The sequence below is a fragment of the Heptranchias perlo genome, chromosome 3 (assembly GCF_035084215.1).
Source record: "Heptranchias perlo isolate sHepPer1 chromosome 3, sHepPer1.hap1, whole genome shotgun sequence".
Classification (NCBI taxonomy): domain Eukaryota; kingdom Metazoa; phylum Chordata; class Chondrichthyes; order Hexanchiformes; family Hexanchidae; genus Heptranchias; species Heptranchias perlo.
This window is the reverse complement of record NC_090327.1, coordinates 1,837,762-1,865,073: the sequence shown is the minus strand read 5'-3', so window position 1 is coordinate 1,865,073 and position 27,312 is coordinate 1,837,762. Positions and strand designations below refer to the sequence as shown.

Sequence of the window (27,312 nt, the reverse complement as noted above, 5' to 3'; positions counted from 1 at the left end):
TTATAGGCTTGCATAACCAAAAATAAAGCTAGTACAGATAATTAAATCCCCTTTAAGAACTTGGACATGAACAAGAAAGGACAATTATGAGGATTTGGTGCATTTTAACACCTCTACGTTGGCAAAAATTGAACATGGCACTTGTGCCAGAACATATACTTGTATTGTCAAAATGTACCATCCTGAAACAACCAAAGAAATGGTCATCTGGATAAAAATAAATAGAGCACTTCCAGTGATGAATTTATCAAGCTACGCAAAAGTCATAGTAAATTAAATTTTCCAGTGCAATGTAACCCTCTGTCCAAGTGATTCTTCCAAGGTCATACCGAGAGTCGTTCAGGGCTCTTCATCCAGTATTTCTATATTGTCACCATAGACAGTCTCTTTTTTTGTGGTGGCTAAGTGGCACAACACAATTGGTTCGTAATTTTTTGAATTGGTGGTTGAGACGGGATTGAATGCGGGAAATACCGGCTTGTGAAACCTTGTTTTAAAGGAGTGAATGTGACTGCCTCGGTCAATGTTGTAGAAAGACAAGCGCCCTTCTTCGTAATTCATAAATATTCCCAACCGTTCGCAGTTGTGGTCTCTGCTGTTCAGATCGAGCAAGATGGACTCATCACCATGCAGTGCGAAGTATTCATTGTCAACCATCCGGAGGGACCACGAATATTTGTTCTTTCCCAAAACAGTTTCTTTGCCTTTGCCTTTCCTGGCGATAGAGGAATAGGTGACACCAATGTTCCACCCATCCTTATTCCTCACTTTCACCTCCCAGTAGTGTTTGCCCGATGAGAAACCCTCATTCGTCAGAACATTGAATGAACCTTCAAATCGTGTGGGTTTGTAGGAGACACTCATGGGCATGGGACTGTATTGCACTGAACACAGATCCCTTGACACAGTCAGATTCTTGTGTGCTGTGTTCTCATCGAAGGTAAGATTTCTTGAATCTGTAACATGTTAAAAAAAACATTTTTTTTACTGTTACTAAAACTTGAAAATGGTTACTAACTGTACACTAAAAGTTTGAAACAATGGTGACAGAGTGGTTGGATATGGGGACATGTTGGTGATTCCACCGTATAGCATTCTTGATCTCGGCTGTGGTGTGGTAGTGTAGTGGTTATGGCACTGGACTAATAAGCAGGCGGTCATTAATAACCTCCTCCAGCCCTAAAACCCTCCGAGATCTCTGTGTGCATCCCCGATTTTCAACGCTCCACCATTGGCAATTGTGATTTCAGCTGCCTAGGCTCTAAGCTCTGGAATTCCCTTCCGAAACCTCTCTGCCCCCTACCTCTCTCTCCACCTTTAAGACATAGAAACATAGAAAATAGGAGCAAGAGTAGGCCTGCTCCGCCATTCAAAATGATCATGACTGATCGTCTAACTCAGTACCCTGTTCCCGCTTTTTCCCCATATCCCTTGATCCCTTTAGCATTAAGATATATATCTATCTCCTTCTTGAATACATCTAATGACCTGGCCTCCACTGCCTTCTGTGGTAGAGAATTCCACAGGTTCACCACCCTCTGAGTGAAGAAATTTCTCCTCATCTCGGTTCTAAACGGCATTCCCCGTATCCTGAGACTGTAACCCCTGGTTCTGGACTCCCCATCCATCAGGAACATCCTCCCTGCATCTAGTCTGTCTATTCCTGTTAGAATTTTATATGTTTCGATGAGATCACCTCTCATTCTTCCAAACTCTAGTGAACATAGGCCTAGTCGACCCAATCTCTCCTCATACGTCAGTCCTGCCATCCCAAGAATCAAACGCTCCTTAAAACCTACCTCTTTGACCAAGCTTTTGGTCACTTGCCCTAATATCTCCTATGTGGCTCGGTGTCAAATTTTATGATAGAATCAAAGAAATTTATGGCTCAGAAGGAGACCATTCGGTCCATCGTGTCTGTGCCAGCCGAAAAAGAGCCATCATGCCTAATCCCGCTTTCCAGCACTTGGTCCATAGCCTTGTAGGTTACGGCACTTCAGGTGCACATCCAGGTACTTTTTAAATGAGTTGAAGGTTTCTGCCTCTACCATCCTTTCAGGTAGTGAGTTACAGACCCCACCACCCTCTGAGTGAAAACATTTCTCCTCAGCTCCCCTCTAATCATTCTACCAATTACTTTAAATCTATGCCCCCTGGTTATTGACCTCTCTGCTAGGGGAAATAGGTCATAGAATCATAGAAAATAGGAGCAAGATTAGGCCATTCAGCCCTAAGGGCCTGCACCGCCGTTCAAGATGATCATGGCTGATCGTCTAACTCAGTACCGTTCCTGCTTTTTCCCCATATCCCTTGATCCCTTTAGCATTAAGAAATATATCTATCTCCTTCTTGAATATATTTAATGACTTGGCCTCCACTGCCTTCTGTGGTAGAGAATTCCACAGGTTCACCACCCTCTGAGTGAAGAAATTTCTCCTCATCTCGGTTCTAAATGGCATACCCTGTATCCTGAGACTGTGACCCCTGGTTCTGGACTCCCCATCCATCAGGAATATCCTCCCTGCATCTAGTCTGTCTAGTCCTGTTAGAATTTTATATGTTTCGATGAGATCACCTCTCATTCTTCTAAACTCTAGTGAACATAGGCCTAGTCGACCCAATCTCTCCTCATACATCAGTCCTGCCATCCCAGGAATCAGTCTGGTAACCTTCGTTGCACTCCCTCCATGGCAAGGACATCCTTCCTCAGATAAGGAGACCAAAACTGCACACAATACTCCAGATGTGGTCTCACCAAGGCCCTGTATAACTGCAGTAAGACATCCCTGCTCCTGTACTCAAATCCTCTTGCAATGAACGCCAACATACCATTCGCCTTCCTAACTGCTTGCTGCACCTGAATGCTTGCTTTCAGCGACTGGTGTACAAGGACACCCAGGTCTCGTTGCACCTCCCCTTTTCCCAATCTATCACCATTCAGATAATAATCTGTCTTTCTGTTGTTACAACCAAAGTGGATAACCTCACATTTATCCACATTATACTGCATCTGCCATGTTCTTGCCCACTCATCCAACTTGTCTAAATCACATTGGAACCTCTTTGCATCCTCCTCACAGCTCACATTCCACCCCAGCTTTATGTCGTCTGCAAACTTGGAAATGTTACATTCAGTTCCCTCATCCAAATCATTGATATATATTGTGAATAGCTGGGGCCCAAGCACTGATCTCTGCGGTACCCCACTAGTCACTGCCTGCCACCCGGAAAAAGACCCGTTTATTCCTACTCTCTGTTTCCAATTCTCAATCCATGCCAGTATATTCCCTCCAATCCCATGTGCTTTAATTTTGCACACTAACCTCTTGTGTGGGACCTTATCAAAAGCCTTCTGAAAATCCAAGTACACCACATCCACTGGTTCTCCCCTATCTATTCTGCTAGTTACCTCCTCAAAAAACTCCAGTAGATTTGTTAAGCATGATTTCCCTTTCATAAACCCATGCTGACTTTGTCCAGTCCCGTTAATGCCTTCCAAGTGTTCTGTTGTCACATCCTTTATAATAGACTCTAGCATTGTCCACACTACTGATGTTAGGCTAACTGGTCTGTAATTCCCTGTTTTTTCTCTCCCTCCTTTTTTAAATAGTGGGGTTACATTTGCCACCCTCCAATCTGTAGGAACTGTTCCAGAGTCTGTAGAATTTTGGAAGATGATCACCAATGCATCCACTATTTCCAGGGCCACTCCTATCCACTCTATCTCGGCCCCTCATAATTTTATACAACTCAATTAAATTTCCCCTCAGCCTCCTATGTTCCAAAGAAAACAACTCCAGTCTATTGAGTATTTCATCATAGCTAAAATTCTCCAATCCTGGCCTCTGGAGGGGGCTCCGTGAACATCCCTATCCTTAATGGTGGCAGAGCCCAGCACGTGAGTGCAAAACACAGGTCTGAAATGTTTGCAACGATTTTCAGCCAGAAGTGCCGAGTGGATGATCCATCTTGGCCTCCTCCCGAGATCCCCACCATCGCAGAAGCCAGTCTTCATCCAATTTGATTCACTCCACGTGATTTCAAGAAATGGCTGAGCGCACTGTATATAGCAAAGACTATGGGCCCCGAAAATATCCCGGCTGTAGTGCGAAAGACTTGTGCTCCAGAACTGGCCACACCTCCAGCCAAATTGTTTCAGTACAGCTACAACACTGGCATCCACCCGACAAAGTGGAAAATTGCCCAGGTATGTCCTGTCCACAAAAAGCAGAACAAATCCAATCCGGCCAATTACCGCCCCATCAGACTACTCTCAATCATCAGCAAAGTGATGGAAGGTGTCATCGACAGTGCTATCAAGCGGCACTTACTCACCAATAACCTGCTCACCAATGCTCAGTTTGGGTTCCGCCAGGACCACTCGGCTCCAGACCTCATTACAGCCTTGGTCCAAACATGGACAAAAGAGCTGAATTCCAAAGGTGAGGTGAGAGTGACTGCCCTTGACATCAAGGCAGCATTTGACAGAGTGTGGCATCAAGGAACCCTAGTAAAATGAAGTCAGTGGGAATCGGGGAAAACTCTCCAGGCTGGAGTCATACCTAGCATAAAGGAAGATGTTAGTGGTTGTTGGAGGCCAATCATCTCAGCCCCAGGACATTGCTGCAGGAGTTCCTCAGGGCAGTGTCCTAGGCCCAACCATCTTCAGCTGCTTCAGGCTTGAGCTGATAAGTGGCAAGTAACTTTCGCGCCAGACAAGTGCCAGGCAATGACCATCTCCAACAAGAAAGAGTCTAACCACCTCCTCGTGACATTCAACGGCATTACAATCGCCGAATTCCCCACCATCAACATCCTGGGGTCACCAGAAACTTAACTGGACCAGCCATATAAATACTGGGGCTACAAGAGCAGGTCAGAGGCTGGGTATTCTGCAGCGAGTGGCTCACCTCCTGACTCCCCAAAGCCTTTCCACCATCTACAAGGCACAAATCAGGAGTGTAATGGAACACTTTCCACTTGCCTAGATGTGTGCAGCTCCAACAACACTCAAGAAGCTCGACATCATCCAGGACAAAGCAGCTCGCTTGATTGTCACCCTATCCACCACCTTAAACATTCACTCCCTCCACCATTGGCGCACCGTGGCTGCCATGCATAGCACCTACAAGATTACAAGATGCACTGCAATAACTTGCCAAGACTTTGTCGACAGCACCTCCCAAACGCGCAACCTCTACCACCTAGCAGGACAAGGGCAGCAGGCGCATGGGAACACCACCACCTGCACGTTCCCCTCCAAGTCACACACCATCCTGACTTGGAAATATATCGCTGTTCCTTCATTGTCGCTGGGTCAAAATCCTGGAACTCACTACCTAACAGCACTGTGGGAGAACCTTCACCACACGGACTACAGCAGTTCAAGAAGGCGGCTCACCACCACCTTCTTAAGGGCAATTAGAGATGGGCAATAAATGATGGTCTTGCCAGCGACGCCCACATCCCATGAATGAATAAAAAAAACATCCTCGTCAATCTCCTCTGTACCCTCTTTAATGCAATCACTTCTTTCCTGTAATGTGACCAGAACTGTACGCATTACTCAAGCTGTGGCCTAACTAGTGTTTTGTACAGTTCTAGCATAACCTCCCTGCTCTTATATTTTATGCCTCGGCTAATAAAGCAAAGTATCCCGTATGCCTTTTTAACCACCTTATCTACCTGTCCTGCTACCCTCAGGGATCTGTGGACATGCACTCCAAGGTCCCTCTGTTCCACTACACCTCTTAGTATCCTCCCATTTATTGTGTATTCCCTTGCCTTGTTTGCCCTCCCCAAATGCATTACCTCACATTTCTTTGGATTGAATTCCATTCGGCACTTTTCTGCCCACCTGAACCAGTCCATTGATATCTTCCTGCAGTCTACAGCTTTCCTCCTCACTATCAACCACATGGCCAATTTTTGTATCACCTGCAAACTTCTTAATCATGCCCCCTACAGTCGAGTCCAAATCATTAATATATACCACAAAAAGCAAAGAACCTAGTACCGAGCCCTGCGGCACCCCACTGGAAACAGCCTTCCAGTCACAAAAACACCCGTCGACCATTACCCTTTGCTTCCTGCCAGTGAGCCAATTTTGGATCCAACTTGCCACTTTCCCTTGGATCCCATGGGCTTTTACTTTTTTGACAGTCTGCCATGTGGGTCCTTGTCAAAAACCTTGCAATAATCCATGTAGACTACATCAAGTGCGGTTACCCTCATCGACCCTCCTTGTTACCTCCTCAAAAAATTCAATCAAGTTAGTCAGACACGACCTTCCCTTAACAAATCCATGCTTACTGTCCTTGATTAATCCATGCCTTTCTAAATAACGATTAATAATGTCCTTCAGAATTGTTTTCAATAATTTGCCCACCACCGAGGTTAGGCTGACTGGCCTGTAATTACTCGGTCTATCCCCTTCTCCCTTTTTAAACAGCGGCACAACTCTAGCAGTCCTCCAATCCTCCGGCACCACACCTGTAACAGGGAGGATTGGAAAAAGATGGTACACTAAGTTTATCCCATCCAATATTTCACACTCCTCCTCCTTAACTACAATGTCAGCATCGTCCCCCTCTTTTGTGAAGACAGACGCAAAGTATTCATTAAGAACCATACCCACATCTTCCGCCTCCACACATAGTTTACCTTTTTGGTCTCAAATAGACCCTACTCTTTCCTTGGTTATCCTCTTGCTCTTTATGTATTCATAAAACATCTTTGGGTTTTCCTTGATTTTACTTGCCAGTATTTTTTCATACCCTCTCTTTGCTTTCCTAATTTCCTTTTTAATTTCACCCCTGCACTTTCTATACTCCCCTAGGCTTTCTTTCTATACTCCCCTAGGCTTTCTTTCTATACTCCCCTAGGCTTTCTGCAGTATTGAGTTCTCAGTACCTGACATAAGCTTCCCTTTTCTGCCTTATCTTACCATGTATGCTCCTTGACATCCAGGGGGCTTTAGATTTGGCAGTTCCACCCTTTTTCTTTGTGGGAACGTGTTTATTCTGAACCCCTTGAATTTCCCCCTTGAATGCCTCCCACTGCACTGACACTGATTTACGTTCAAGTAGCTATTTCCAGTCCACTTTTACTAAATCACTTCTCAGCTCAGTAAAATTGGTCTTTCCCCAATTGAGAAATTTAACTCCTGTTCTATCTTTGTCCTTTTCCATAACTATGCTGAATCTAACTGAATTATGATCACTACCACCAGAATGCTCTCCCACTGATACTCCTTCCACCTGCCCAGCTTCATTCCCTAAAACTAAATCCAGAACTGCCCCTCCTCTTGTTGGGCTTGCGACATTCTGGCTAAAAAAGCTCTCCTGAATGCAATTTAAGAATTCTGCACCCTCTATACCTTTTACACTGATAGTATCCCAGTTAATATTAGGGTAGTTGAAATCCCCTACTATTACTGTCCTATTGTTTTTGCATTTCTCAGAAATTTGCCTACATATTTGCTCTTCTATCACTCTCTGACTGTTTGGGGGTCTATAGTACACTCCCAGTAGTGTGACTGCCCCTTTTTTATCCTTTAGCTCAACCCATATGTCCTCACTTGATGATCCTTCTAACATATCATCCCCTCCTCACTGCTGTAATTGTTTCTTTAACCAATATTGCCGCCCCCCCTCTTTTTATCCCCCTCTCTATCTCGTCTGAAAACCTTGTAACCAGGAACATTGAGCTGCCATTCCTGTCCCTCTTTAAGCCACGTTTCAGTAATAGCTAAGATATCATACTGCCATGTGTCTATCTGTGCCCTCAGCTCACCTGCCTTATTCACTATACTCCTTGCATTGACATATATACCATTAAGCACTGCTAAACTCCTTTTTGTCTATTTTCTAACCTTTGTTTCCTCTGCCTTCGAAACTCGCTTACTAATTTTCTGCCTTCCATTTCCCTTCTCTCCCTTCTCTGCCTTCCATTTCCATTCTCTCCCTTCTGAATCTACGCTCAGGTTGCCATCCCCCGTCAAGCTAGTTTAAACCCTCCTCAACAGCACTAATGAACCTCCCCGCGAGGATATTCGTCCCGGCCCTGTTGAGTTGCAATCCGTCCGACTTGTACAGGTTCCACCTCCCTGAAAACTGGTCCCAATGCCCCAAGAATCTAAAACCATCCCTCCTGCACCATCTCTCCAGCCACACATTCATCGATGAAGGATTTGGTCAGAACTCACAATGTCATTGGCCCCCCACATTCCACACTCACATTCCCACATGCGCGGAAGCAACCTCTTCACGGCCTGGTGCAGCTCCTCTACAGAACACCCCAGCGACTTCAGTCTCCGGTTCTCCGCTGACACTTCTTTATTAATTGACGTTTGCAAATTTTCAAAAGTTTCAAGTCTAAACAGTATTAAAAAAATAATTTGTGAAGAAAATATATTGTTACAAATTTGCACATTTGGTAGCAATTCAATTAGAATCCTTTATAAGTACGAGTAGAAGTATTTTTAATTTGTAGGTTCAAACCCCGCTTCAGAGACTTGAGCCCCATAATCCAGGCTGACACTCCCAGTGCAGTACTGAGGGAGTGCTGCACTGTTGGAGGTGCCGTATTTCGGATGAGACGTTAAACAGAGGCCCCGTCTGCCCTCTCAGGTGGATGTAAAAGATCCCATGGTGCTATTCAAAGAAGAGCAGGGGAGTTCTCCTTGATGTCCTAGCCAAAATACTTCCCTCAACCAAACTGGTCATTTATCTCATTGCTATTTGTGGGATCTCGCTGCGTGTACATTGGCTGCTACTTTTTCCTACAAAACAACAGTGACTACACTTCAAATGTAATTCATTGGTTGTGAAGCACTTTGGGACATCCTGAGGACATGAAAGATGTTATATAAATGGGAGTTCTTTCATTCTTATCCTTTTCCAGCTTTTTGCTGATGGAATATGATTGTGATCAGCAGGCTTCCGTGATTCAACCATATTAATGATGCTTTTTAAAAATTTATTTGCGAGATGTGGGCATCACTGACGTGGTTGCCATTTACTGCCCATCCTTAATGCTTTAATACAGCTGAGTGACTTGCTGGCCTCTTCAGAGAGCAGTTAGTAGTCAACCACCTTGAACCAAATGGCCTGACAAGTACTGATAACAGGATTTATTTGACTAAATGACACAGAGGGATATCATAGAATCATGTACAACTTTACAACACAGAAGGAAGCCATTTGGTCCGTCACATCTATGCTCTCCACTTAATCTCATTCCCCTCCTCTTTCACCATCTTATTTTAAATTTTTCTCTTTCAGATATTTACCCACTTTCCTTTTTAAAGCTATTGTGGATTCTTCTTCTCCCACTGTTTCTGGTCAGGCATTCCATCTCCTAACAACCTCTGCATTAAAATAAATTCTCCTAATCTCACTCTTCATTTAAATGCATGTCCCCTAGTTATATAGAGGTATATTTGGATTTCAAAAGGCATTCGATAAGGTGCCACACTAGTGGTTAATACACAAGATTAGGGCTCATGAGATTGGGGGTAATATACTAGCATGGATTGAGGATTGGTTAACGGACAGCAAACAGAGTAGGAATGGCAGGCTGTAACTTGTTGTGGGGTGCCGCAAGGGCCTCAGCTATTTACAATCTATATCAATGACTTAGATGTGGAGACCGAGTGTAATAAATCCAAGTTTGCTGATGATACAAAGCATGGTGGGAAAGTAAGTTGTGAGGAGGCTGTGAAGAGTCTGCAAAGGGATATAGGCAGGTTAAGTGAGTGAGCAAGAAGGTGGCAGGTGGAGTATAATGTGGAGAAATGCGAAATGATCCACTTTGGTAGGAAGAATAGAAAAATAGAATATTTTTTAAAAGGTGTGGGACTAGAAATGTTGGTAGTCAGAAAGATTTGTCCTTATACACGAATCACAGAAAGTTAACATGCAGGTACAGCAAATGATTAGGAAGGCAAATATTATGTCAGCCTTTATTGCAAGGAGGTTGGAGTATAAGAGTAAGGAGGTCTTGCTGCAATTATATAGGGCTCTGGTGAGACCACACCTGGAATACTGTGCACAGTTTGGGTCTCCTTACCTAAGGAAGGATATACTTGCCTTAGAGGCGGTGCAACAAAGGTTCACTAGATTGATTCCTGGGATGGGAGGATTGTGATATGAGGAGAGATTTAGTAGAATGGGCCCATATTCTCTGGAGTTTAGAAGAATTAGAGGCGATCTCATTGAAACGTATAAAATTCTTAGAGGGCTTGACAGAGTAGATGCTGAGAGGCTGTTTCCCCTGGCTGGAGAGTCTAGAACTAGAGGTCATCCAGGATAAGGGGTCGGCCATTTAGGACTGAGATGAGGAAAAATTTCTGTACTCGGAGGGTTGTGAATCTTTGGAATTCTCTACCCCAGAGGGCTGTGGATGCTCAGTCGTTGAGTATATTCTAGGCTGAGATCGATAGTTTTTTGGACACTAAGGGAATCAAGGATCATGGGGATAGGGCGGGAAAGTGGAGTTGAGGTAGAAAATCGGCCATGATCTGATTGAATGGTGGAGCAGGGCTCGAGGGGCCGAATGGCCCACTCCTGCTCCTATTTCTTATGTTACTGACTCACCAGCCAATAGAAAAGGATTTTTCTGAATTACCGTATCATCATGTTTCAGAATTTTCAACACTTTTATCAGATACCCGTTTAACCTTTTTTGTTCTAGTGAAAAGACCCCAAACTAGTCTAATTGTTTTTGTTTCCAATTTTTCTTCAAAAGACCCTGGGGTAGATTTTCAACTTGCCACCTAGGTTTCTAGAACGGGCGATCGATCGGCAACACCAGTTTTACACTCGGGTGGCAAGTTGAAAACCTACTCCCGACTCTTGCTGGAAATGCTCCCACAAGTCACTTATGTAGTCATTAAAAAATATTGAGATTCTTACCGTATCTTCCAACTCATGATTTCCTATAATACAAAGAAACAGATAAATGAATTAAATTATTTTAAATTATCAATGAGACAGTACATGAAAAACCAAAATCAACAAATCTGCTAATAATGACCAGTGTCTCTCCTAGCTTCTAGTTGTTTTTTGTGCAAACTTTGTATGTGGGGTTGGGAGTGAGAGTTGGGTGTTGCAGGGGATTAGAAACTCTTGCTTTCACCACTAGGAGTTCGGTTCAAATCTAGCCCGGACCTGTTGGGATGAAAGTCTCCTCTGTCTGCTGGCCATAATGGCACTCCATAAAATGTGCTTGGGACAATCTCAATCCTACTCCGAGCGTTCATGAGCACACATCACAAAACTGCCCCTAATTTTACACTAATCACACTAAATTTACAATCTCATTCAGAGAGGCCATATGATGGCTGGTGTAGAAATCAAGAAATGTCACTCCAGTGCACTATGCTTTGTGCGGTAGGAGTTGAGGCAAATTGTAATTGTTAAGGTGGTGCAAAATACTGTGACTACGAGAGCAGGTCAGAGGCTGGGTATTCTGCGGCGAGTGACTCACCTCCTGACTCCCCAAAGCCTTTCCACCATCTACAAGGCACAAGTCAGGAGTGTGATGGAATACTCTCCACTTGCTTGGATGAGTGCAGCTCCAACAACACTCAAGAAGCTCGACACCATCCAAGATAAAGCAGCCCGCTTGATTGGCACCCCATCCACCACCCTAAACATTCACTCCCTTCACCACCGGCGCACTGTGGCTGCAGTGTGTACCATCCACAGGATGCACTGCAGCAACTCGCCAAGGCTTCTTCGACAGCACCTCCCAAACCCGCGACCTCTACCACCTAGAAGGACAAGAGCAGCAGGCACATGGGAACAACACCACCTGCACGTTCCCCTCCAAGTCACACACCATCCTGACTTGGAAATATATCGCCGTTCCTTCATTGTCGCTGGGTCAAAATCCTGGAACTCCCTTCCTAACAGCACTGTGGGAGAACCGTCACCACACAGACTGCAGCGGTTCAAGAAGGCGGCTCACCACCACCTTCTCGAGGGCAATTAGGGATGGGCAACAAAATGCTGGCCTCGTCAGCGACACCCACATCCCGTGAACGAATAAAAAAAAGGGATTCCTAGCTAACCTGTGCTGTGTAGAGGGAGGTTGGCTCTGTATCTAACTCGTGCTTTACCTGCCCTGGGAGTGAATGATGGGACAGTGTAGAGGGATCTTTACTCTGTATCTAACCTGTGCTGTACCTGCCCTGGGAGTGTTTGATGGGACAGTGTAGAGGGAGCTTTATTCTGTATCTAACTCGTGCTTTACCTGCCCTGGGAGTGTTTGATGGGACAGTGTAGGGGGAGCTTTACTCCATATCTAACACGTGCTGTACCTGCCCTGGGAGTGTTTGATGGGACAGTGTAGAGGGATCTTTACTCTGTATCTAACCTGTGCTGTACCTACCCTGGGAGTGTTTGATGGGACAGTGTAGAGGGATCTTTACTCTGTATCTACTTCGTGCTGTACCTGCCCTGGGAGTGTTTGATGGGATAGTGTAGAGAGATCTTTACTCTGTATCTACTTCGTGTTGTACCTGCCCTGGGAGTGTTTGATGGGATAGTGTAGAGAGATCTTTACTCTGTTTCTAACCTGTGCTGTACCTACCCTGGGAGTGTTTGATGCCTGAGTGCCTGAAATAGAAAGTGTTCCATTCCCCAGCACTAACTTCCCTCATTCAAGAAGGTGAGCCGCCTGCAGTCCGTATGGTGAAGATTCTCCCACAGTGCTGTTAGGGAGGGAGTTCCAGGATTTTGATGCAGCGACAATGTAGGAACGGCGATATATTTCCAAGTCAGGAAGTTTTGTGATGGGCACAAAAATTCAACAACAAAAAGATGAAAAGAGGTGACTACGTTTAAAGAAATGTCAGGAGTTAGAACATAGAAAAATTTACAGCACAGAAGGAGGCCATTTGCCCCATCGTGTCTGTGTCGGTCGAAAAAGAGCTACCCAGCCTAATCCCACTTTTCAGCACTTGGTCCGAAGCCTTGTAGGTCACTGCACTTGAAATGCATATCCGGGTACTTTTTTAATGTGGTGACCAGAACTATACACGGTACTCAAGCTGTGGCCTAACTAGTGTTTTATACAGTTCCAGCATAACCTCCCTGTTCTTATATTCTATGCCTCGCTAATAAAGGAAAGTATCCCGTATGCCTTCTTAACCACCTTATCTACCTGTCTGCTACTTTTAGGGATCTGTGGACATGCACTCCAAGGTCCCTCTCTTCCTCTACACCTCTCAGTATTCTCCCATTAATTGTGTATTCCCTTGCCCTGTTTGACCTCCCCAAATGCATTACCTCACACTTCTCCAGATTGAATTCCATTTACCACTTTTCTGCCCACCTGACCAGTCCAGTGATAACTTCCTGCAGTCTACCTTTCCTCCTCACTATCAACTACACGGCCAATTTTTGTATCATCTGCAAACTTCTTAATCGTGCCCCCTACATTTAAGTCCAAATCATTAATATATACCACAAAAAGCAAGGGACCTAGCACTGAGCCCTGCGGAACTCCACTGGAAACAGCCTTCCAGTCACAAAAACACCCGTCGACCATTACCCTTTGCTTCCTGCCATTGAGCCAATTTTGGATCCAATTTGCCACTTTCCCTTGGATCCCATGTGCTTTTACTTTTTTGACCAGCCTGCTATGTGGGACCTTGTCAGAAGCCTTGCGAAAATCCATGTAGACTACATCAAACAAACTACCCTCATCGACTCTCCTTGTTACCTCCGCAAAAAATTCAATCAAGTTAGTCAGACACTACTTTCCCTTAATAAATCCATGTTGACTGTCCTTGATTAATCCGTGCCTTTTTAAATGACAGTTTATATTGCTCCTCAGAATTGATTCCAATCCTCCGGCACCACGCCTGTATCAGTGAGGATTGGAAAATGATGGTCAGAGCCTCCGCTATTTCCTCCCTTGCTTCTTTTAACAGCCTGGGATACATTTCATCCGGACCTGGCGATTTATCTACTTTCAAAATGCGAAACCCCTTTATACTTCCCCTCTCACTATGTTTATCCCATCCAATATTTCACACTCCTCCTCCTTAACTACAATCTCTGCATCGTCCCTCTCTTTTGTAAAGACAGACACAAAGTATTCATTAAGAACCAGACCCACATCTTCCGCCTCCTCACATAGGTTACCTTTTTGGTCCCTAAAAGGCCCTACTATTTCCTTAGTTATCCTCTTGCTCTTTATGTATTCATAAAACATTTTTGAGTTTCCCTTAATTTTAGTTGCCAGTATTTTTTCATGCCCTCTCTGCTTTCCTAATTTCCTATTTAATTTCACCCCTGCACTTTCTATACTCCTCTAGGCTTTCGATAGTATTGAGCTCTCGGTGTCTGACATAAGCCTCCCTTTTCTGCCTTATCTTACCCTGTATGCTCCTTGTCATCCAGGGGGCTCTAGATTTGGCAGTCCCACCCTTTTTCTTTGTGGGAACATGTTTACTCTGAACCCCTTGAATCTCCCCCTTGAATGCCTCCCGCTGCTCTGACACTGATTTACCTTCAAGTAGCTGTTTTGCTGAAGGCAGTAAAGGAAAGCTTATGTCGGACACCGAGAACTCAATTCTACAGACAGCTTAGAGGAGTATAGAAAGTGCAGGGGTGAAATTAAAAAGGAAATTAGGAAAGCAAAGAGAGGGCATGAAAAAATATTGGCAAATAAAATCAAGGGAAACCTAAAGATGTTTTATAAATACATTAAGAGCAAGAGGATAACTAAGGAAATAGTAGGGCCTTTTAGGGACCAAAAAGGTAACCTATGTATGGAGGCGGAGGATGTGGGTATGGTTCTTAATGAATACTTTGCGTCTGTCTTCACAAAAGAGAGGGACGATGCAGACATTGCAGCTAAGGGGGAGTGTGAAATATTGGATGGGATAAATTTAGTGAGAGAGGAAGTATTAAGGGGATTAGCATCTTTGAAAGTAGATAAATCACCAGGGCCGGATGAAATGTATCCCAGGCTGTTAAAAGAAGCAAGGGAGGAAATAGCGGAGTCTCTGACCATCATTTTCCAATCCACACTGGATACAGGTGTGGTGCCGGAGGATTGGAGGACTGCTAACGTTGTACCATTGTTTAAAAAGGGAGAGAGGGATAGACCGAGTAATTACAGGCCAGTCAGTCTAACCTCGGTAGTGGGCAAATTATTGGAATCAATTCTGAGGGACAGGATAAACCGTCACTTAGAAAGGCAAGGAGTAATCAAGGACAATCAGCACAGATTTGTTAAGGGAACATCGTGTCTGACAAACGTGATTGAATTTTTTGAGGAGGTAACAAGGAGGGTTGATGAGGGTAGTGCATTTGAAGTAGTGTACGTGGATTTTAGCAAGGCTTTTGACAAAAACCCACATGGCAGATGGTCAAAAAGTAAAAGCCCATGGGATTCAAGGGAAAGTGGCAAGTTGGATCCTAAATTGGTTCACTGGCAGGAAGCAAAGGGTAATGGTCGACGGGTGTTTTTGTGACTGGAAGGTTGTATCCAGTGGGGTTCCGCAGGGCTCAGTACTGGGTCCCTTGCTTTTTGTGGTATTGGTGATATTAATGATTTGGACTTAAATGTAGGGGGCATGATTAAGAAGTTCGCAGATGATACAAAAATTGGCCATGTGGTTGATAGTGAGGAGGAAAGCTGTAGACTGCACGAAGATATCAATGGACTGGTCAGGTGGGCAGAAAAGTGGCAAATAGAATTCAATCCGGAAAAGTGTAAGGTAATGCATTTGGGGAGGGCAAACAAGGCAAGGGAATACACAATAAATGGGAGGATACTGAAAGGTGTAGAGGAAGTGAGGGACCTTGGAGTGCATGTCCACAGATCCCTGAAGGTAGCAGGGCAGGTAGATGAGGTGGATAAAAAGGCATATGGAATACTTTCCGGTATTAGCCGAGGCACAGAATATAAGAACAGGGAGGTTATGCTGGAACTGTATAAAACACTAGTTAGGCCACAGCTTGAGTACTGTGTACAGTTCTGGTCACCACATTACAGGAAGGATGTAATTGCACTAGGGAGGGTACAGAGGAGATTTACGAGGATGTTGCCAGGACTGGAGAATTTTAGCTTTGAGGAAAGATTGGATAGGCTGGGGTTGTTCTCTTTGGAACAGAGGAGGCTGAGGGGAGATTTAATTGAGGTGTAGAAAATTATGAGGGGCCTAGATAGAGTGGGTAGGGAGGACCTATTTCCCTTAGCAGAGAGGTCAATAACCAGGAGGCATAGATTTGAAGTGTTTGGTAGAAGGATTAGAGGGGAGCTGAGGAAACTTTTTTTTTCACCCAGAGGGTGGTGGGGTCTGGAACTCACTGCCTGAGAGGGTGGTTGAGGCAAAAACCCTCAACTAATTTAAAAAGTACCTGGATGTGCACCTGAAGTGCTGTAACCTACAGGGCTACGGACCAAGTGCTGGAAAGTGGGATTAGGCTGGGTGGCTCATTTTCAGCTGGCGTGGACACGATGGGCCGAATGGCCTCCTGTGCTGTAAATTTTCTATGATTCTATGAAATCACTTCTCAGCTTAGTAAAATTGGCCTTTCCCCAATTTAGAACTTTAACTCCTGTTCTATCTTTGTCTTTTTCCAAGCTATGCTAAATCTAACTGAATTATGATCACTACCACCAAATTGCTCTGCCACTGATACTCCTTCCACCTGCCCAGCTTCATTCCCTAAAATTAAATCCAGAACTGCCCCCCCTCTTGTTGGGCTTGTTATGTACTGGCTAAAAAAGTTCTCCTGAATGCAATTTAAGAATTCTGCACCCTCTACACCTTTTACACTGATTGTATCCCAGTTAATATTAGGGTTGTTGAAATCCCCTACTATTACTGTCCTATTGATTTTGCATTCTCAGAAATTTGCCTACATATTTGCTCTTGGAGCTAAGAATTGACTTATGCCCAAAATAAATATTAATATTCACCTGCAGTATCTGTACACTCTCAGATTCTGGATTCTTATTCATCTCATTGACTCTTTCCATTATGGAAATGATGGCATTACTATAGGCCTCCTTGTCTACTTGCAGTTCTGTAATGAAGGTCTGCATTGACAAGCTTTCTGCTTCGATCAGGTTCATTGTTGTTCTCATGTCATTCTCCAGTAGCTCCATAATTGTGTTGTACTTTTCTTCAACTGACACTTTTGTTTTTGAGATGAAAATCTGCGAAAAATAAAACAATTCAGAACATTTAACTAGGTGATGTCGGAAGAGCATAGTTGGGGGACCGAAGACTGCAAAGAGTTAGGTGGAACTGAGAGTGCGATAGAGTTAGAATCATAGAAAGGTTGCAGCACGGAAGGAGGCCATTCGGCACATCGAGTCCGCGTCAACTCTATGCAAGAGCAATCCAGCTATTCCAACTCCCCCGCCCTATTCCCATAGCCCTGCAAATGTTTTTCTTTCAAGTACTTATCCAGTTCCCTTTTGAAGGCCATAATTGAATCTGCCTCCACCACCTCCTCAGGCAGTGCATTCCAGATCCTAATCACCCGCTGTGTAAAAAAGTTTTTCCTCATGTCACCCTTGGTTCTTTTGCCAATCATCTTAAAGGTTAGGAAGAACCGAGAGTGTGATAGAGTTAGGGGGAACTAAGAGTGTGATAGAGTTTGTGGTTACTGAGAGTGTTTTATTTTTATTCATTCATGGGATGTAGGCGTCGCTGGCAAGGCCAGCATTTATTGCCCATCCCTAATTGCCCTTGAGAAGGTGGTGGTGAGCCACCTTCTTAAACCGCTGCAGTCCGTGTGGTGAAGGTTCTCCCACAGTGCTGTTAGGTCGGGAGTTCCAGGATTTTGACCCAGCGACGATGAAGGAACGGCGATATATTTCCAAGTCGGGATGGTGTGTGACTTGGAGGGGAACGTGCAGGTGGTGTTGTTCCCATGTGCCTGCTGCCCTTGTCCTTCTAGGTGGTGGCAGTCGTGGGTTTGGAAGGTGCTGTCGAAGAAGCGTTGGAGAGTTGCTGCAGTGCATCCTGTGGATGGTACACACTGCAGCCGTGGTGCGCCGGTGGTGGATGGAGTGAATGTTTAAGGTGGTGGATGGGGTGCCAATCAGTCGAGCTTCTTGAGTGTTGTTGGAGCTGCACTCATCCAGGCAAGTGGAGAGTATCCCATCACACTCCTGACTTGTGCCTTGTAGATGATGGAAAGGCTTTGGGGAGTCAGGAGGTGAGTCACTTACCGCAGAATACCCAGCCTCTCACCTGCTCTTGTAGCCACAGTATTTATGTGGCTGGTCCAGTTAGGTTTTTGGTCAATGGTGACCCCCCAGAATGTTGATGGTGGGGGATTTGGCGACGGTAATGTTGTTGAATGTCAAGGGGAGATGGTCATTGCCTGGTACTTGTCTGGTGCGAATGTTACTTGCCACTTATCAGCCTAAGCCTGGATGTTGTCCAGATCTTGCTGCATGCGGGCACGGACTGCTTCATTATTTGAGGGGTTGCGAATGGAACTGAACACTGTGCAATCATCAGCGAACATCCCCATTTCTGACCTTATGATGGAGGGAAGGTCATTGATGAAGCAGCTGAAGATGGTTGGGCCTAGGACACTGCCCTGAGGAATTCCTGCAGCAATGTCCTGGGGCTGAGATGATTGGCCTCCAACAACCACTACCATCTTTCTTTGTACTAGGTATGGCTCCAGCCACTGGAGAGTTTTCCCCCTTATTCACATTGACTTCAATTTTACTAGGGCTCCTTGGTGCCACACTCGGTCAAATGCTGCCTTGATCTCAAGAGCAGTCAGTCTCACCTCACCTCTGGAATTCACCTCTTTTGTGTGATATAGTTTGGGAGAACGGAGAGTGTGATAGAGTTAGAGGGAACGGAGAGTGTGATGGAGTTAGAGGGAATGGAGAGTGTGATAGAGTTGGAGGAGGGGGAACCTGAGAATGTTGTCGAATGAGGAGATCTTGGAACATGGCAGTATCAGGAGGATTGAGAGTAAGCAAGGATTGTTTTGTGAAACCATGATGAATGCCTAAGGCCAATAATGCTGAGCACTACCGAGGTAGAAAAGGGTTTGAGAAGATGAGGTAAATCAAGCAATCATGATTCAATGTTGTTTAGCTTCGGATGTTAGAACCTGAAGATTGTAAGAGGAGAAGAACGAGGGAAGTGAGGAGTTGCACAGTTTTGGATCTTGGGAAAGGACTAAGATTGGAACTGGGTCTTGATTTTAGCCCAGTGCTTTTAAATGTTTTTATTTGCTCCTGGATGTGAGCAATGCTGGCAAGGCTACATTTATTACCCATCCCTAGTTGCCCTGCAAAGTTGGTGGTAGCTTTATCTTTGAACTGGTGCAGCCCTTATGGTGATGGGGCTCCCATAATTGGGAACTGCCCCAAGTTTGCCATTAATTAGCAGCCTCAGGATAGCTGGTGTCGAAAATAGGAAATATCTGAACATCTCACGGTGAAGGCCCTATAGCACAGTACATCACCAAAATTGAAAAGAGTATAAGAAAAGGCAAGGTAAATCACGAGGCAGCAATGAAGCGATGCCAAGTTTGTGTATAAAAGCCTGAGGATTGTAGGAGGAAGGAAAGACAAAGGGAACGTTTCTCAGATTGTGCTTACCTCAATGTCCTGTAGTGTCAGAGGAAACCGGTCCATGTCCTTCTTGACTCTGTCATGAATCTTCTTCAGCTCCTTCACTTTATTTATAATCTGAAACTGAAATGAATTGAACAAAATGTAAAATACTGCGAATGCTGCAAATCTAAAAAAAAACATAAAATGCTGGAAACAGTCAGGTCAGACAGAGAGAGGAAGATAGAGCTAGCATTTCAGCTCAATGATGTTTGACAACCTACCTTCCTTTCTCCACAGATGCTGTCTGAACTGCTGAGTGTTTCCAGCATTATCTGAAATTAATTGTAATGTTCACCATCATTTACATCTACCTGAGAGGGAGATAGTTGCATCCTTATGCAGATTGATCTGATATTTAAAGTACAAGTCACAATCGTAGTATCACAGTAGGTACAACTTGGGAGGCGGCCATTCGGCCCACCATGCCAGTGCCAGCTCTTTGAAAGAGCTATTCAATTAGTCCCATTCGCTGCTCATTCTCCATAGTCCTGTAAATTTTTTCCCTTCAAGTATTTATCCAATTCCCTTTTGAAAGTTGTTATTGAATCTGCTTCCACCACCCTTTCAGGCGGCGCATTCCAGATCATAACAACTTGCTGCGTAAAAAAATGTTTCCTCATGTCGCCTCTGGTTCTTTTGATGATCACCTTAAATCTGTGCCCTCTGGTTACCGACCCTTCTGCCACTGGAAACAGTTTCTCCTTATTTACTCTATCAAAACCGTTCATGATTTTGAACACCTCTATCAAATCTCCCTTTACCCTTCTCTGCTCTCAGGAGAACAACCCTGGCTTCTCCAGTCTCTCCACATAACTGAAGACCTTCATCCCTGGTACCATTCTAGTAAATCTCTTCTGCACCCTCTCTAAGGTCTTGACATCCCTTCTAAAGTGTGGTGCCCAGAATTTGGCTCGGAATGTGGTGCACAATATTTGTGTAATGAATGAAGTGAATGTTTATTCGGTAAGGAAAGGGTTACTCACAGTGTAACTGTGCCGAATCACTACTTATTTCAGAAGGTAGCCATGATGTGGAGATGCCGGTGATGGACTGGGGTTAACAATTGTAAACAATTTTACAACACCAAGTTATAGTCCAACGATTTTATTTTTAATCCCACAAGCTTTCGGGGCTTTGGTGTTGTAAAATTGTTTACAATTATTTCAGAAGGGTGAGGGTTATTTGCTGTGCAACATCACAGAGTTGATGTTTATTCAGTAAAACTAATACTCCAGTATGACGCCACTGGCAGGCAAATACCCTGCTGACACTCACTCTATCAGCTCACGTGAATAATGGCCACTTGAGACAGAATACAAAGGGAAAGTTATATCCAGCAAGGAGTGGATGTACAAAACTAATTAGTCAATGTTTAATCAGCCAACAGTGGTGAATTGTTGCACAGAACAGATGAAACATTTTTTTATACTTGTTCTTGGGATGTGGGCATCACTGGCAAGACAATATTTATTGCCTAGTTGCCCTGAGGCCATTAAGAGACATGTAGTGCAGGACTGGAGGCACATATAGATCCAGACCAGTTGTTTTTTTTACAACAATCCGGCAGCTTACTTAGTGTGAACCTATAAATGACCAGATTTATTAAATTGAGTTTCACAACTTGCCCTGGTGAGATTTGAACTCAGGGTTAATAGTGCAGTTCGGTAACCACTAAGCTACCGTACCTTCATTAACCTGCAGTGTGTGAGAGGGGTCACTGTGTCACACTGGTATCTGTCAGTGACCCTGTTTCTATAGGGAGAGTGTGAGAGGGGTCACTGTGTCACACTGGTACCTGTCAGTGACCCTGTTTCTATAGGGAGAGTGTGAGAGGGGTCACTGTGTCACACTGGTACCTGTCAGTGACCCTGTTTCTATAGGGAGAGTGTGAGAGGGGTCAGTGTGTCACACTGGTACCTGTCAGTGACCCTGTTTATATAGGGAGAGTGTGAGAGGGGTCAGTGTGTCACACTGGTACCTGTCAGTGACCCTGTTTATAAAGGGAGAGTGTGAGAGGGGTCACTGTGTCACACTGGTACCTGTCAGTGACCCTGTTTATATAGGGAGAATGTGAGAGGGGTCACAGTGCCACACTGGTACCTGTCAGTGACCCTGTTTATATAGGGAGAGTTTAAGTACAAGAGTGTTCAGCAACTTGAATTTATATAGTGCCTTTAACGTAGTAAAACGTCCCAAGGCGCTTCACGGGAGCGTTACCAAAAAACAAAATGCTATTCCACGTAAAGACCATCGTTTTTTCAGAGATCCATATCATAGAATCATAGAATCATAGAAGTTACAACATGGAAACAGGCCCTTCGGCCCAACATGTCCATGTCGCCCAGTTTATACCACTAAGCTAGTCCCAATTGCCTGCACTTGGCCCATATCCCTCTATACCCATCTTACCCATGTAACTGTCCAAATGCTTTTTAAAAGACAAAATTGTACCCGCCTCTACTACTGCCTCTGGCAGCTCGTTCCAGACACTCACCACCCTTTGAGTGAAAAAATTGCCCCTCTGGACCCTTTTGTATCTCTCCCCTCTCACCTTAAATCTATGCCCCCTCGTTATAGACTCCCCTACCTTTGGGAAAAGATTTTGACTATCGACCTTATCTATGCCCCTCATTATTTTATAGACTTCTATAAGATCACCCCTTAACCTCCTACTCTCCAGGGAAAAAAGTCCCAGTCTGTCTAACCTCTCCCTGTAAGTCAAACCATCAAGTCCCGGTAGCATCCCAGTAAATCTTTTCTGCACTCTTTCTAGTTTAATAATATCCTTTCTATAATAGGGTGACCAGAACTGTACACAGTACTCCAAGTGTGGCCTCACCAATGCCCTGTACAACTTCAACAAGACATCCCAACTCCTGCATTCAATGTTCTGACCAATGAAACCAAGCATGCCAAATGCCTTCTTCACCACCCTATCCACCTGTGACTCCACTTTCAAGGAGCTATGAACCTGTACTCCTAGATCTCTTTGTTCTATAACTCTCCCCAACGCCCTACCATTAACGGAGTAGGTCCTGGCCCGATTTGATCGACCAAAATGCATCACCTCACATTTATCTAAATTAAACTCCATCTGCCATTCATCGGCCCACTGGCCCAATTGATCAAGATCCCGTTGCAATCCCAGATAACCTTCTTCACTGTCCACAATGCCACCAATCTTGGTGTCATCTGCAAACTTACTAACCATGCCTCCTAAATTCTCATCCAAATCATTAATATAAATAACAAATAACAGCGGACCCAGCACCGATCCCTGAGGCACACCGCTGGACACAGGCATCCAGTTTGAAAAACAACCCTCTACAACCACCCTCTGTCTTCTGTCGTCAAGCCAATTTTGTATCCAATTGGCTACCTCACCTTGGATCCCATGAGATTTAACCTTATGTAACAACCTACCATGCGGTACCTTGTCAAATGCTTTGCTGAAGTCCATGTAGACCACGTCTACTGCACAGCCCTCATCTATCTTCTTGGTTACCCCTTCAAAAAACTCAATCAAATTCGTGAGACATGATTTTCCTCTCACAAAACCATGCTGACTGTTCCTAATTAGTCCCTGCCTCTCCAAATGCCTGTAGATCCTGTCCCTCAGAATACCCTCTAACAACTTACCCACTACAGATGTCAGGCTCACTGGTCTGTAGTTCCCAGGCTTTTCCCTGCCGCCCTTCTTAAACAAAGGCACAACATTTGCTACCCTCCAATCTTCAGGCACCTCACCTGTAGCGGTGGATGATTCAAATATCTCTGCTAGGGGACCCGCAATTTCCTCCCTAACCTCCCATAACGTCCTGGGATACATTTCATCAGGTCCCGGAGATTTATCTACCTTGATGCGCGTTAAGACTTCCAGCACCTCCCTCTCTGTAATATGTACACTCCTCAAGACATCACTATTTATTTCCCCAAGTTCCCTAACATCCATGCCTTTCTCAACCGTAAATACCGATGTGAAATATTCATTCAGGATCTCACCCATTTCTTGTGGTTCCGCACATAGATGACCTTGTTGATCCTTAAGAGGCCCTACTCTCTCCCTAGTTACCCTTTTGCCCTTTATGTATTTGTAGAAGCTCTTTGGATTCACCTTTGCCTGATCTGCCAAAGCAATCTCATATCCCCTTTTTGCCCTCCTGATTTCTCTCTTAACTCTACTCCGGCAATCTCTATACTCTTCAAGGGATCCACTTGATCCCAGCTGCCTATGCATGTCATATGCCTCCTTCTTCTTTTTGACTAGTGCCTCAATCTCCCGAGTCATCCAAGGTTCCCTACTTCTACCTATATCCCGCTTTGCACACTACTGTTCAATCCCTTCTCTCTACATCCAGTTTATCCCGTGCACCCTGCTCTTGGAAACCCATCACCATAGCAAAGAACGTGAGAAAGTTCCAATACTTACTCTCTGTTCCTTGCAGGCTTCCTCAAAGGGTGAGAATGTATGTGTCTTGTGCTTGCTCCCCACCAAGCATCGAGGACATACGCACTCCGCGCAATCTTTGCAGAAGAGGATCAGGTTTTCGCTGTGCATCACACATTGTACGCCCAAACTGCTTCCACTGTTGCTGCTAGCAATACTACCTTGATTATTTGGCTCAGCCATCTCAAATTGTTGGGAATTTTTTTTTTAAAAACCCTCAAAGAGCGGCATTCAGAACTCCAGATACTAATGAAGAAGAGAATTTTATAAAAAGGGTAGGTACAGGATAGAAAAGGATCTTTACTGACAGAAACGAGGAAGCAGGGAGCTGATTATATAGTTGCCAAGGGGAAGGGTTGTGCAATCTCATCTCGGTTGTTACAAAAACAAGGAAATTATGCTAAACCTTTACAAATCACTGGTTGGACCTCAGCTGGAGTATTGTGTCCAGATCTGGGCATCACACTTTAGGAAGGATGTCAAGATCTTGGAGAGGGTACAGAGGATGTTTACCAGGATGATACCAGGGATGAGGGACTTCAGTTATGTGGAGAGACCGGAGAAGCTGGGATTGTTCTCCTTAGAGCAGAGAAGGCTAAGGAGAGACCCAATATAAGTATTCAAAATTCTGAGGGGTTTTGATAGAGCAAGTAGGGAGAAACTACTTTCCTCTGGCAAATGGGTCGGTAATCAAAGGTAATGGGGGGAAAACTGGGGAGTGGGACTAAATTGGACAGCTCTTTCAAAGAGCCAGCACAGGCACGATGGGCCGAATGGCCTCCTTCTGTGCTGTAAGAGTCTATGACTCTAAGGATCTAAATGTCAATGACAACTTTTTATTTGGAATCTTTCTCGGAAGATTTCTTCAGATTGATGTTTCTATTGTAACCATAATTTGTAACCAATTAATTTTCTGCACTTCCCCTCATAATCTTGACACCCTCAATTTTTTTGCCTCAATGCGTTCTCTTTTCCAAAGAAAACAAGCCCAACTTACTTATTTGTATCTCATACCTTACATTTCTGACACTCTCTGTCTACATGTCTGTACCCACGCAGTGGCGGTGATATCCTTCTAAGTAATTGATGAGGTGCTCAGGGTACCAGTCTTTGAAGAGAAACTTAGATGTATATAGCCACACCACACGGACTGCAGCGGTTCAAGAAGGTGGCTCACCACCACCTCCTCAAGGGCAATTAGGGATGGGCAATAAATGCCGGCCTCGCCAGCGACATCCACATCCCATGAACGAATAAAAAAAATATAGTGCCTCATCACATCTCTTAGCAGTGCAGAAATATTTAAAAAGGGAAATTGTGAAGCAGTTTGGGGAAAGGGCATAGCTCTACTCACCCATCACTGCTCGCTGATCTACATTGGCTGTCGGCCCCTAAATTCCTCAAATTTACAATCAGCATTTATTGCCTAGTTGCCTTGAGGCCATTAAGAGACATGTAGTGCAGGACTGGAGTTAAATAAAGATCCAGACCATTTTTTTTTAAAACAACAAGCCGGAACGTACTTGGTGCCAACCTATAAATGGCCAGATTTATTGAATTGAGTTTCTCAACTTGCCCTGGTGAGATTTGAACTCAGGGTTAATAGTGCAGTAGGGTAACCACTAAGCTACCGTACCTTCATTAACCTGCAACGCTGGGAGAAAATAAAGTCACATTAGAAAAAATGTTGAGGATTGGAATTACGCAATAGTGAGAAAAAACTGGCAGCGCGTGCTGTCTGTACGATTAATGGAAAGGTGATGTTCAAAAAGAGCACATTTGGCTCAAACTATTCCCACATTATGCAGGGAAAAACAATATACTTGGTAGAATTTTCTGTGCAATTATTAAAGGCATGGGTGAAATGCAAACCAGTTTCCTGGATCATCTATGAAAGAAAACAGCCCACGGCATTGGCTCAAGATTCAAACTTACTTGGAACAGGGTTAGAGTGTGGTAGCCCATTCTCCACTCCACACAGCTCCTCACCGGAAGCATGGGTTTGCAGAATTACCCCTTAGGCCTGCATTGGGAAGACATGCATCCCAAAATTCTGCGGATCCTTTTAAGGGGCTTCCTTCCACGTACCGTCCCACATCTCGGACACAGACATCTACTTACTCAGGTGGACGCCCCTGCGCCTTGTGGAGGCACTACCAAGGCACCCGCCCTGATGAGGTGGCAAAAGTCAGCCTGTCCAAAGCCTGGAAAGGGGTGGAAGAAAATGGCAGACAGCTTTCTAATACGCTTCTCAGGGAACAGCGGGGCAGGCTTTATAAAGTAATCAGTCCCCTTGGGCTCGCTCCGGGATCAATTACCTTTCTTTCTAGCATTCTTGGGGCCTTCTCAGCAGATGTAGGTAGGACCCACCGGGTCTATTGGGTGATGAACTGGGCGGAGCCGCTAGCGTAGCCCCCAAAGCTGGCTGCAGATGTAATGGGTGGGGGTGGAGGGGTGCTAAGAAGGGCCCACCTCTCCCGGGCTGCAGTTTGTCGCAGTTCTTGTAGGGTGTGGAATCCCAGCAGATCCGGCTTCCACCTCAAATTGTGGTCCTAGCCACTGCTGGGACCACACCTCAGTTCTGCCCTCCCCAGGTCATGGAATTTTAGAATCATAGAATTTATTTTGGGGCCATGATTTTGAATTGGGATCTGCCCTAAGTTTGCCATTAATTGGCAGCCTCTGGATATATGGTGTAGGCTAGGAAATATCTCAGCTCTTACACGTTTGGGCTGGAGGCAGGTCCATGGGGCCACACGGCCTTAAACCATGCTATCCCTGCCATCCAGATGTGACAATGGAACCACTTCCAGGGACCAACACCACACCTGGATGGGCACATGGGGGAAAAAAGTGCACAGTTCAGTTTAGCGAATTAATACTGAAATGCATAGCCAATCCTGGCCGTTCTGCGCGTGGTGAATTCCCAGATCTGGGGGAAGGAAGCACGGAGAAAAGTGTTCAGAATATCTTTCCGGAAAGCCACAATGCTGACTCAACCCTGCATGACTCACAAACAAACCCAAACAGGGTGGTTCATGGGCTCGAGGAGCAGCAGTCTGCCACACGAATTCAAAAAGAAATGACAGAAAATCATTAACAACTGGGGAGGAACTAAATGATTGAATGAGCAGCTTTCACCTGTTGATTGGAAAGTTATTCCAATACCAGCTCATTGTTGAAACTGGAAGGGAACACACAATGGAACTTAACCCTGAGAGGGGTCACTGTGTCACACT

The 27,312-nt window shown here is 44.8% G+C and overlaps 1 protein-coding gene across 1 annotated transcript; it reads right to left on the bottom strand.

Annotated features, from left to right (window-relative positions):
• Positions 1-33: 33 nt before the first annotated feature.
• Positions 34-24,256, bottom strand: LOC137305880 (zinc-binding protein A33-like). Its single transcript, XM_067974817.1, has 6 exons — positions 24,056-24,256; positions 19,612-19,707; positions 16,948-17,187; positions 10,917-10,939; positions 8,239-8,375; positions 34-956 (listed from the first exon to the last, which is right to left on the bottom strand). The coding sequence occupies exons 1-6, from the start codon at positions 24,254-24,256 to the stop codon at positions 340-342; spliced, it is 1,314 nt and encodes a 437-aa protein (XP_067830918.1). The 3' UTR covers positions 34-339.
• Between the last annotated feature and the right edge of the window lie 3,056 nt (positions 24,257-27,312).